This window comes from Orussus abietinus, unplaced genomic scaffold, assembly GCF_000612105.2.
Source record: "Orussus abietinus isolate OABI.00-Male unplaced genomic scaffold, Oabi_2.0 scaffold325, whole genome shotgun sequence".
Classification (NCBI taxonomy): domain Eukaryota; kingdom Metazoa; phylum Arthropoda; class Insecta; order Hymenoptera; family Orussidae; genus Orussus; species Orussus abietinus.
In genome coordinates this window covers 63,689-77,174 of record NW_019394472.1, presented here as the reverse complement: position 1 = coordinate 77,174, position 13,486 = coordinate 63,689, and the positions used below count along the sequence as shown (strand labels likewise).

Below are 13,486 nucleotides of genomic sequence, written 5' to 3'. Positions count from 1 at the left end.
AGCAGCTTCGGTAAATATGTGCGAGGTGTCGTTTGATCGATGGTGCCGATATCGGCACCATCTGCTCAATCCGATGGATAACTACCTCGGATAAAACGCGTTGATACCGCAATATGTCCTTTCAAGGAGCGTTCGATATAATTTTAGTTGCTTTTCGCTGGAACCGAGAAAATTTCTTAATCGGTTTTGTGTCGGTAGATACAATTACTTACGCGATTAAATTATCGTAATTTCATTACTGTCAGTTTTATTTTCAGAGAAATGATTTCTACAAGTATATGTCACCTTGGTAGAATCTACGATAGGCGGGGAAAAAAGCTCGGCGAAACCACACGATCTCTCCTCGAAGCGCTGGATATTTTCTTTGTTCGCTTTTAATTAAAGCTCTCGAATTGAAACCGTGTTCCAGGGTCCATAAAAATTAATTAACCGAATATTAGGCATTAGCTGTTCATTGCTCTAGGCTGGATCGCAGATTCCGCGGGCTTCCTCATAAAGGCCCGATTTTTTTTTTTTTTAAATCGAACGTGACTCCTATATTCACAACACGCGATTTCCTCTACTCTACTTTGCTCAAAGCACCGAAACCCAGAAGAGATCGATTTTCCGAAGACAGGGAGAACCTGTAATCGGTGAAACTTCTTCCAAGCTGAAAAATAGAATACCGAAACATGAACCTTTTGTATTTTTATTTGCGTGGCAAAAAATATCATTCAGATATGTATATGACATGCTACTTCTTATGTGTAAGAAGTATCAATTCCATGTTAATACAATATTTCGTTAAATATAAAAAACTGAGCAAAACTACATTCATATTATGTTCAAAAAATGTACATAGCACATAAATCCATATCCTATTGATATTGAAATATTTTCAAAGAATATTCTATGAACCTCTGTGTTATGTATTTGTGTTGTCTGGGTAATCGAAGATGTAGAATACAGGATTTAAAAACAAATGCATCGGCCGGCTAGGATAGGAAAAGATGTATGCGCGTGTTCAATAAATCTTCGGACTGATAACCTCATGACGATGTTAAAGGGAGTACTAAAGTTTCCTTTTGATTTTCCGACCAAATGCAAACTACCAAACTTGGCGCGAGTCTATCATGGATAGAGCGCAAAAAAAGATTACTGGAAGAATTGGATTTTTCTACATTTCTTTTGCAAGTTCAATTATGCAAAATATATATTAGCCGTACAAAAAGCGATAGCAAAATTTATAACGAGTACCTTATTAGAGTGGCAGTCTTCGGGCAATATATATTTTTTTTTCATTTGGTTTTATTTCAATTATAGTAATTGATTGCCCGAAGTAAGCTACTTAAATCATAATAAGTTGCCATTACTCCCCGACTACTTTTTGCGTATATTTAGAGTCAAGAATGTATATGTGGTAAATGTTATAAGGAATGTGATACATTAAGGCACTGCGAACATTGCCCGATTGGTCACATTGTCCATAACATTTACTCTCAAAGATAAAGGATTTTAATGATTTCTAATTCTAATTGATTGCCTAGTTATCGAATACGAAAAATGATCGATAAAACTATAAGTGATGCATCTCTAAAGACACTCTACAAGTAGAGTACTAACTTTGATATCGGGTTCTTTGATTTGCGATAAGAAATGCAATTACATTTGCCCACTCTTCTCCCTGTACCTATCCGTAAACGTTATCACTAAACATAGCGATACCTACCCACAAATGTTCACCTTAAGGGGATGTGGAAGTGGCATCCGAAAGCTCAATCGTTCAAAAAACTTTTCTACGAACTGGGTGTCTCAAATCATTTCATACTTTAAAGCGTGAATATGGAGACCCTAAGGTAGGTCCTGAAACTCGCAAAACTTCGTTTTTTATAAATTATCTTTAAAATATCTATAAACAAATTTGCAAAGAATTGAAATTTCATGAGTTACAGGACCTTCCTTATGGTCTCCCTATTCACGTTGTAAAATTTCAAACTATTTGGAAAACCGAGTTGGGAGGAAAGTTTTATAAACAAAACCTCTTCGACGTCACTTTCACATCACCTTAAGACCCTGGGAGAAAAGTCCAAGTCACGAGTGGATTGAAAAGAAATTCAGTAGAAACGAAAAAGCGAGGTCGACTCACGTGTCCCAGCTTGTCCTCTTTCCGCCTCTTGGGGTCGCTCTCGAGCTCGGGGGTCCTGGGCCGGAACTTCTCGGGCGGCGAGACGGACCTCCTGAGCCGCTCGTCCGTCAGGGCGATCGGCTTCCGGTCGTCGGGCGTCTCGGCGGCTGCTCTGTGCTGCAGGTCCGTCGACTTAAGGAGGGCCTGGGCCTGAGCCTGGGCGGCCACTGCGGCCGGGTGGGGCGGGGGCGCGAGGTGCGGGGGCACCCCCGCGGCCGCCGCCGCCGCCACCGCCGCCCCCGCGAACCCGAGCAGGCCCGCCGGGGGCATTCCGCCGACCACGGTGCCATGGGGTAGCTGCTGCGCCTGGATCTGTTGCTGCAAATTCGAGTTGGCTCTTAACACTAGGTTTACGGGACCCGTCAATTTCACGGAATTCAAACTTCGAAAAGAAATACCGAAAGAACCATAGCATTTATTTTAACCATTTTTGTATCGTAAATTAATCGTTTCATTCAAAGAATTTGTACGCGCAATTATTTTTTCCTAAGCCTTCTAATTATTAAAATCTGTATGTAGTATACCTATCTCTACGAAACCCGTCAAATTGACGGACTAGCTAATTTCATAAACAATCCATATATATTTGCTTCGTTGCAGAGAGTGTAAGGCGACGATGAGAGTGAAAGTTTGCATTGAAAGTGGATTAGATAGGAGGATCTTCGGATAGTGAAGACGAAAACTTCTCGAAAGGGTGTCGTAGCAAGAAAAGGATGCGCATTCTTTCTAGTTCTGACTCCGAGGATGAGAGGACGAGCATTCTAATCATTTCCGTGATAATTTTTTAAAAAGGACTTTTTACTTATTAATAATTCATTTAAACGTAAAGCCTAGTGTTGTTTAATTCAGACTTAATTTGAATAAATCGATTTTTTAAAGAAAATGCGTGTTTGCGTTTACCCGTCAATTTGAAGGATGCTCGTAGAAACAGGTATATATAAAACGCCCGTAAACCTAGTGTTAACGGTGTTCTCCACTGAAGTGGGGACGATGACTTCCACCGCTAGATGGCATTAGCATCGAATTCGGTGGGAGGTAACCATAACATGAGGTTTGTTCGTTTTGCCTACACATTCTACACTTTTACGAGAAGTGTACACTCTGGCGTTCGTTTTGACGGAAGTGACGCAGAATTCGTTCTGCGAGGGCATCCCCGAGTGTACACTTTATCTACACTTTCTACCCTCGCTCCCGAGCGAGGGCAAGAAGGGTAGCCCGCGAATTTGGCGGCAAATTTCAAAATTGAAAAGACCAACAAACAGGAAAATACAAAATTTATGCTAACGTCTCAACGTAATATAAACAGAAGTAATTATTAATGCATCTTCTTCACGTATAGAAAGATTTAGCGTTTTAGTTTTGTACTTAACGTTTGAAACAATTTACAATAATTATGTATTACTACCTAACCGCGGTTGGAATGAACTAAACTATAATTTTTCCCTGTTGTAGTTAAATTGTTTTTCATTCCACTGCAATAACCTTCTGACCCTTATTGATCCTCAATACCTGAAATTCGTGAAAGGAATTTTCATTTTCTACAATTACAAGGTAATAGAACGAATAGTAGGATTTGAAGAAAACGAAGACAGCTCAGGAAGGAAGGCTGGAGGAAGCATTACATTTTTGTATTCATCATCGTCCGATATGGATAACCTCAAAATCGTGTACTGCTCTACTAAGTCGGTCATCTTGGACTTTCGTGAGGTTGCTGGCGTTCGGGACGTCGACGAAAGTGTATCTACCCTTCTGCACTTTTCAAGAAAAGTGTAGCACCCTCGTTACCCTCGAGGGTAGAAAGTGCAGTCAACGCGAACAAACCTATAGTTTCTCGCTCGGATGAGGGAGACGCGACGCACAATGGGCGGTGTTTAGCAACGGGCGAAAAATGTGTGCATATTTTGAGGTGCGTCAAGCTAGCACGGCAACATCCCAATTCACCATTTCTGAATACAGAGGAATTATGTGCTAATTTTGTGCTGAATTAATTAATTTTGTACCTCCACCATTTTTCCGAAATTTGAAATTTCAATGTGGCTGTGCTAGCTCGGCGTCAAGCCAGTACGTTCCCATCTCAAACAAGACAGAAAGTTAAAAACAAGTACAACAAATTCAAGGACAAATTATGTGCTAATTTTGTGCTGTAATCGTTTTTTCTTTACACCGACCATTTTATCCAAAAACTCGATTTTCGTTCCGAGCGTGCTAGCTCGGCGTCAAGCCAGCACGTTTCCATCTCAAACAAGACAGAAAGTTAAAAACAAGTACACCAAATTCAAGGGCAAATTATGTGCTAATTTTGTGCTGTAATCGTTTTTTTTCTTTACCTCCACCATTTTTTCCAAAAACTCGATTTTCGTTGAGAGCGTGCTGGCCCGGCGTCAGGCCTGCACGTTTCCCTTCTCAAACAAGACAGAAAGTTAAAAACAAATACACCAAATTGAAGGGGAAATTATGTGCCAATTTTGTGTTGTAATAGTTTTTTCTTTACACCGACCATTTTTTCCAAAAACTCGATTATTGTTCCGAGCATGATGGCTCGGCGTTGAGGTAGCACGGCCACACTGAAATTTCAAATTTCGGAAAAATGGTGGGGGTGCAAAATTAATTAATTCAGCCCAAAATTAGCACAATAATTAGCACATAATTCCCTCTGTATTCAGAAATCGTGAATTGGGATGTTGCCGTGCTAGCTTGACGCGCCTAAAAAATCGATTAAAACATCAAAAGTGCTTCTGATTTACACAAATGTTAGCGTACAAGGGTTTATGGGGTTGCTAATTACGATTCAGCATTAGCAACGAACGGTCGATTAAATTTGAGGGGCCTATTAATTTATCCGATTTGCATTTTTTGTATCCAAGGGTATCTCTCATTTATTTCATAATTCATTCATGTCATTTATAACAACCATCAAATTTTTATTTTGTAGACCAATAAAATAAAAAGTATTCCCTTATGTACGAACGTAAACAAATGTGAACACGAACATAAACGCAATCGCCAACAGAAACATAAATGCATTCTGCGCAACCTAATGGAAATTCCGAAATACAAATTTAATTTCTGTGGTTTCGAACAGCTTTTTAGGATTTTGGACTACTGTGCAATGTCGCATATCGTCCGTATCCTTTTCTATGGTGAAAGGCGACAAACTCCATCGATACGTTTTGTTAAATATTACACATTTCAAAATTTCTGCCGTTTTCTGGCAACCGTATTGCCACTGTATGAACTTTACTTACATGACTGACCAAGCATCGACTAATATTATATTATTAACTTTCGGTGTTCTGTTTGTCATGTTACTTCAAAGTTCGTCTATAAGAACGATAGAACTTTTGGAACGATTTAATAGGTTAACGACAATTATCGTGTTTAGAATGCATACTGTATGAGGAAAATTTTTTCGACAGATCCGAGCAGACAAAAGTGATCGACAAGAATGTATATTATGGATGAAAATATTTGAATGGTTCAACCATAGCATCTGGTCATTATATGGACAACCGAATATTTTATTGACACGACTCAATTCTTTGGTTAATAACATTTGGTCGATCATTCTCAGCACCTCAGCTGTCATCTCGTACAAATTATACACTGGCAACAAAAGGGGAAATGCAACTCGAAATATTGCAATAGGCAGGAAAAGGTAAAAGAGCGGACGGGCTATCCAATAACTTAGAAGAAGAGGACAGGAAAGGGAGACAGGAATACCTTGTTTGACATTATACCGTGGCAATGAAAAAGCAGACATTGGAAACCAGAAGGCGGAAGAAAATGTCACCTATGCGAGGCAGAGGAAGAAAATACGAAAGATCTATTAATAAGATTCGAGGAATGTACGAAAGGGAGGCATTAGAAAAGTGTATAACAAAAAGCACAATGAGAACGTATGGAAATAGCTAACAGAAACGACAAAAAGGGAGGACCAATTTATAAACCACGAGGCAGGACTTTCTGTTGTAAACACAATCTACTCGACTCTACTGAATAACCAATTTCACATATATTCCAACATTTACGTTGATTATTCTAATACAGGTAGCCCTCCTACAACACGGCATCCCATAACACGGTTTCGCTCTAACACGTTAGGATAAATTGCGGGAACCCTCGTATAGCACTGCACCCTCTAACACTGTTTCGCTCTAACACGAAAAGAAAATAGCGAAAACCTTTGTACGACACTGTACTCCTACAACACTGGATAACATGATTTTTGTTTAACATATTTAAAAACTAAATTACCTTAAAATAATGGCGGAAAGGAATAATAAACTATAGTGCCCTTACATGAAAATAATATTTCTTGTTTTTCTTTTTCGCTTCGTGTTATACATACATTTATATCTTTAATAAAAATTAAGTTGCTTATATGGAATTTAACCCTTTGCACTCCGCTGTCCCCTCTCAGGGGACATTCAAGTTTATTAGTGATTAGGGGGAATTGAGTTATTTCAGCGCAACTTTTTGAGACATGCATGTTTCCCTGAAGTTTTCTCTTGAAATGGCACGAGAAATCAAATAAAAATATCGTAAAATTACTAAGATATATATACAAGAAATGTCAGCGGGTTTTGTGTTAGACGAGAACGTGAGAGGCATCCACATCTTCTGCGGACAATAGATAAGACAATAAACTACATATTCCCGATGTGGGACAAAGAAAACGGGACTGCATTGTGTGTTCTAACAGGAAAACACCTGGTGGCAGGCGTCAAACATGCACTATCAGCCTGCAATGCATATTGGGGAGTGTTTCAAAATTTATCATACTGTACAAAATTATAATGAATAAAATATTGATTTTTTTGCAAATAGACTTTCCTCGATTTCAACCAATTCATATAAGTTCAATATCATTACAATACGTTATTTAGTTCCAAAATTATAATAAATAATACGAGGGTCTGTAAATGTTTGCTCTGCCGTAAAGTGACGTTGAGTAGCTGATAGCCAACGTCCAGAATCGTTCGGAGTGCAAAGAGTTTAATCAAACATCTNGTTGAGTAGCTGATAGCCAACGTCCAGAATCGTTCGGAGTGCAAAGAGTTTAAAAAAAAAAAAAAATTCCCCGATTTCAACCAATTCATATAAGCCCAATATCATTATAATACGTTACTTAGTTCCAAAATTATAATAAATAATACGAGGGTCTGTAAATGTTCGTTTCTGCCGTAAAGTGGCGCTGAGTAGCTGATAGCCAACGTCCAGAATCGTTCGGAGTGCAAAGGGTTAAAAAAAAAAAATTCCTCGATTGCAACCAATTCATATAAGTCCAATATCATTATAATATGTTACTTAGTTCCAAAATTATAATAAATAATACGAGGGTCCGTAAATGTTCGATTCTGCCGTAAAGTGGCGTTGAGTAGCTGATAGCCAACGTCCAGAATCGTGCGTTGTGCAAAGGGTTAAAAAAAAAAGTTTCCTTTTAATAGGTTTTCGGAACGTAATCCCCCCTTTTTGTCTTGGCTCCGAGTCTCATATGACACGGTTTCACCCAACACGGCGTTTTTTAGGAACCTATCTACCGTGTTATGGGAGAGTTACCTGTATTTACTTATCTCAAATGTTTAGGTAGGAAAGAAACGCAACAGGGTCCTCGCCCGAAAAGGCTCGAGGGCGAATTGATACCGAAGCTTGCCGAACGCCGGATTACATAGAATAAACGGGAAGAAATTGAATTAGATTAAAATAAGGGAGAGCCGGCGATCCTCCCTCCCCGCTAAACGACTCGGCGGCGGATTCGTCGAACAATGGCCGGAGGGCCACCGCTCGCGAGAGAAGTTACGTCTCCGTCGGTGGTGGTTCTCATCGTTTTTGCACCACGGCACGTAGTACACTTTCAGAAAGGTAAATCGAGTTTTCGAACGTCACGGTCCGTTGCCTGGCGCATTACCGCGCTGTGTTTATCACTGTCACGTTTCAGGGGAAGAGACCGAGAGGTTAGAGACGAATCGGCGCGCCACTACGGCGAGGATGGGAACTACGACATATCGGCAGCGACGACGACCGCGATCCGATGTTCCTTCCAATTCTACCGAATTACGATGAGCTCGACATTTTCCGCGAAACCTAGGGCCGGATGAAAAAAAAATACGGCAATTGCATTTATAATCGCGTACAGTGGCTCGATGCGTAATTAAAATTGGTCAATTAATATATAATATTGATAAGTAATTAATAACAGGAAGTCGAAATACGATTTATCCTCGAGTTTATTGACACATCGCTTTTTGGTTGCGTATCGGAATTTGGGAGTCTGTTGGTTCATATTACTGCTGTTTTATACAAATGTAAAGCCTGCTACTCCCTAATTGAAATCTATTACACGTGCAGAGGTCGACATTAGCGATATTTTTGGTAATATTTTTCTGCTGATTATCGATTACTCAAGTAATCGGTAGTTGGTTACGGTTAATTGAATAATCGATAATAGAATGAAACAATTTTTTCATTACTCGATTAATCAAAATTTAGGAGACTTTTGTTTTAATACTCCATTAATCAGTAGTAAGAAGGAATAATAGAGCCACGTGTTTACAAAAATAATTTTTTTTATGTTGATGATAAACGATATACATCTACTATACGTATTGACTTTACTTATACGTGTCACTACATCGTACTAAGTGCGGTGCCAGAATTGTAACACTGATTATGGATTGATTACGTGTTTAAAAAAATGTTTATTTTGGCTACCGATTGAGCGATTAATAACAAAATGTTGAACTCCACTTACCGACCAATTGAATAATCGGAAAAATTCCAATCACGGTTAATCGAGTAATGAAAATCCTTCTAATTTTAGTTACTTATTAATTGAGTAATAAAGGAATGTTGAATCGTGATTACTCGTTTATTTCAGTAATTGATCATCCTTAATGTAATATTACTTTTTTGCCGACCCTTGTACACGTGTTATAATATTTGTTATTTCGTAATACACAGGAATACGAGTAATAATTTTTGTTGATTATTTTAACACAATATTTTGAAATAATAAATTGTCATCCTAGTCCGCAAGTGCGCGTGGCAAAATTTTAATTAATCCCATTATACTGCGGCAGGCAATTAGTAAGAAATTAAACGAGCTTAAAAATCCGTACGTTAAAAATTTACCTAAGAAACTTTTCCTAAGATTTATCGCGGTCTAAACAAGCTCGGTATCACGTCATGATGTCACGTCACGTATCATGACAACCATTCGATAAAAATAACAATGTTCGAATCACATCTAACTGTGATCTTTTTCTCTTTGTAACGATAAGAATATGTTCGAGTAACCGCGAAATGCATTTCAGATGACTCTGTAAACGCATTCTGCACATTGAACGAATCACTCCAGCCATTTTCAGGTGATATCTTTCGACGCTTTGCTCGTATCGATCTTTCATGATCATGCCGAGAGCAAAGCATAAGCAAAGTCAGCGATTTTTCCCAGTAGCCTAGACACACACAAGCAAATGCAAATTTACGTGGAAAGAGAAACGAGCGACGTGCTCGAGCGCGGATTCTAGTGGTTTTCGATCACCCAGCGGTGCCTAGGAAGTGCCTCTTAGAGTTCGAGATCTTCTCGAGGAGCGAAAGAAAAATCCCCGTAACAAAGTGCACGGCACGGTGTTTTGGGGTGCACGACGCGCTGCATAATCGCGCTGCTCCGCTCGAGAAAGAATTTTTCTATACATTAATATCGAACTCTAGAGGATTTAACCCTTTCGTTACCTTGGACGAGATATCTCGCGACCCAATACTGGCCGATTAACGCTTTTGACGAGATATCTCGCGACCCGGTAGTAGCCGAGCAACGCTTTTGACGAGATATCTCGCGATCCGGTGGTAGCTGTATTTATTTCTTCCTTTTAGCTATACGAATAGAATTAGTTATAAAATATATTCATCTAGAATGTCAAAATATTGGTGCTAGAAAGCTAGATTATCGTCAAAAGCGTTGATCGGCCAGTATTGGGTCGCGAGATATCTCGTCCAAGCTAACGAAAGGGTTAAGTAGGTCCTGAAACTCATGAAATTTCATTGTTCGTGAAAAATTTATTTATTTATCATGGACTACCAACACGGCGTGGTCCGGGCACGTTTTCGATGTTTCACGCTTCTTGGAGGCTTAGAATCTAAAATGAAAAGTTTCAGGACCTAGCTAGAACGGTTTAGAATACCGTAGAAATGGAATATTACGGAGTCAGATGGGAAAATATGGATAATACTTTCACCAACGATTGCAAGAGAATGCTGGCTTGTCTCGGGGCGAACACGTTTTCTTGGAGCAAAAATTTAGTTGCAGTTAAACGTCGCAGATGGCGACGTTGGTCCTAAACAGTCGTTAGAATAATGAATTCGCGGGATGTCGACAGTTTTACGTTGATCTCTTCGTTTTTACTTAACTGAAATGACAGAATTTCATTATTTTCGCCGATACTCAGTATTTGAAACGGAAAAAATATGCCGGCTGCGAATCTGTTAACATTAACATCTCCGACGTAACCAGAAAGCGATCTTCCGATCATCGCATCGCTAGATGTCAGGATGCAAGGACAAGATCGTTAACGTCCGTACGACGAAAATTCCCATTCATCCCCCGTTGGTAGATAAACGCGCCGCGAATGCTCCTCAGAATGAAACGAAAGAAAGCGCGGGCATATCGGTCAGCGAGAATGACATTCCAATATGCGCGACCGCGTGCACTATTTTACCCGGTCCAAGTGACTGACGTTTTCCGCGCTCGACCCGTCCACGTCCGCGTCTACGTGCCGTTTAAAAAACCAACGCGTCGTGAATGTAACCCCATCTAACTTTGCCAAAGAAAGCAGCGGCCCTCCGATCGGCTACCGTTGCCATTTCGTCCATGGAACAATGTGAAATTTTCAAACGCGCGTACGGCATTCACCCGCTAACGGCTCCTGCCTTTACATAGTATTTAAGGTGAAGTGAAACCCCCTTCAAATCAGTCGATTCGAATACAACACTTTTTTTTTAAGCGTATCAGACCAAACTGTCCGAAACTTTGACACATCACTTCTGATCATCTAAGAATTGTCCTGACACGTTCAAAATTTGGATTTTTGGAAAAAATGTTTTAACTTAGCGCAGACCAGACCCAAAATGGCGTCGAGCTCTCATATTTCGATCAATATACAATTATCGAAGGCTTTGAAATGAGAAACGAAAGGGTCAGGACAATTTTACGACAATTTAGAACACTCTGGTAATCGATAAAGTCGCATTTGAACGGGATAAAGGTAAAAAAAGTGTTGTATGTGTTTCTATGCTAAAACGATGAGAATACGAGGTCTCGGAGTGAAAATTTAATTGACCTGAAAATCACAGATGGCGCAGGGGGTCCCTCTGCAGTCAATTAGAGCCCCAGAAAGCACGAATCCAGAGGATTTCTGAAGTTTTACTTCGACTTCTTGATATTTATTGTACGAAAACGACAGGTGGAGTATTCCATTTGATACAATATCCAATATAATTCGACGCAGCTGTCGATATAAAAATGAACGTCGGACAGGTAGGCCATTTAGAAAAATCTCTATCGACGTCGATCAAGTTCCTCGACGTGTTTCACTTCACCTTAAAGTCAAAGGGTCGCGAATGCTCCTCCGAATTTCGCCAAAGAGAGCCATCACTCCGTTCGAGCGGAGGGACATTCCACTACGCCGCCCCGGAGGTACCGTTTCACGCGGCACAATCGCCCGACGTATTCCGCGCTGAAACCGCATGTACGTCCGCATCTACATGCCGTTTAAAACGAACGCGTCATGAATATAAACCCATCCGAGTTGGCGAAGAAAACGCCGTCACCGGGCTCTTCCATAGTATTTTACAATATGTGCCGAGCTCGGGTACACGTATACGTATGGGCACGTAGGGGGCGCAAAGAAGAGCTCGATGTGGGTCGTTTGCAAGGCGCATCGCGCTCTTCCCGGTGGCCCATCGATTCTCGTCTATATTCCTCCGAGCCAATCGGATTCGATCCCTCGTCCGATTTCCTAGGTGTCGTTTCTCCCCGCGAGAGAGAAGGCCCGGATGGAAAAAGCTGCCGGAGCGAGGAGAGGGAGAGACCTAGACCAGGTCGAGCTCTCTTGTCACGAGTTATCCCGCGAGCAGCGCGAAACTGTCAGTCCCGCCTCGAGTTAGGGAGTTTCCCGAAGTCACGTAGACCGGGAATATCGATATCCTGCAGGAAGCCGCGATGTACCGGGAAGGGGCAGGGGACTCCGTGTACCAGGGTGTATGCGTGTACCCAGGGATGGAAAGTTTAGCGGGGAAAAACCACTCACCAGCAGTTGTTGCAGACCCTGCTGCTGCTGTTGCTGAAACGAGAGAAAAGAGAGCCATGAGTATATATCTCTTCCGAAGCCTCGTTACGTGTCGGTAAACCGGCGGGCTGGACAGCGACGGGGAAGGGTGGAGGGAAGATTCGCGATCGAAGTCTGCCCGATGTGTGTCGAGAACACCCCCAAGACTTCTCCCACCCCGTTACCAGGGGAGGGCTTCGGAAAGCATTTCGATTCCATGAGTGCGAAAATTCCGAGTTTATTTGAATTTAGGAAAGGTAAGCGTACCGGCTGCCGAACACCACCTTAAATATTTCCTTTCATTAAACGTTCCGTGAATAATGGCTGTTCGAACGCTGGTACGTTCGACTTTTCCATCGTCTTCGCGGCATAAATAATAAATTACTCAATATTTACGTATATATAGCATGTGGTTTGGAAACTAGAAATTCCGTTTTTTACGTTGATTCGAGTCATCCGTACCTCGTATCGGCCTTTATGTGCTTAATCTTGATCTGAATTTGAACGGTGTCTTAAGGGGATGTGAAGGTGGCGTCAAAGAGGTCTCGTTTATGAAACTTTTCTCCAAACTACGTGTACAGAGTCGATTCAAACTTTGCAATATAAATATAGAGGATACAAGGAAGGTCCTGAAACTTGTGGAATTTCAATTTTTTAAAAATTTGTTCGTAGATATTTTAAAAATTTGTTATTGGAAATTAAATTTCATGAGTGTCAGGACCTTCCTAATAGCCTCCACGTTCACGTTGTCAAGTTTGAAACGATTCGGCACATCTAATTCGGAGAAAAGTTTCATGAACGATTGATTCTTCAGATGACAGTTTCACATCCCCTTAATTGTTCGACCACTGGCACGCTTACCTTACCGAGTCGCAATTTATCGCGTCGGAGGGATTTTCGATGTTTCCGCGAGAAATGGAATGATAATTTTATTAAAAGCACGGTCTTAAGGTGATGTGAAAGTGGCGTCGAAGAGGCTTTGTTTATAAAACTTTTC

General features: G+C 40.8%; 1 protein-coding gene across 1 annotated transcript in view; it reads right to left on the bottom strand.

The window, feature by feature from the left end:
• Positions 1-559: 559 nt before the first annotated feature.
• The window catches only part of LOC105697192 (amino-terminal enhancer of split), a gene marked incomplete at its 5' end in the record, with an annotated part of 55,836 nt that continues 42,909 nt past the window's right edge, over positions 560-13,486 (bottom strand). Inside the window, 3 exons of the mRNA XM_023432481.1 lie at positions 560-649; positions 2,126-2,482; positions 12,472-12,504. Of these exons, the coding sequence (XP_023288249.1) occupies positions 560-649; positions 2,126-2,482; positions 12,472-12,504 (480 nt within the window). The remainder of the gene's footprint in view (positions 650-2,125; positions 2,483-12,471; positions 12,505-13,486) is intronic.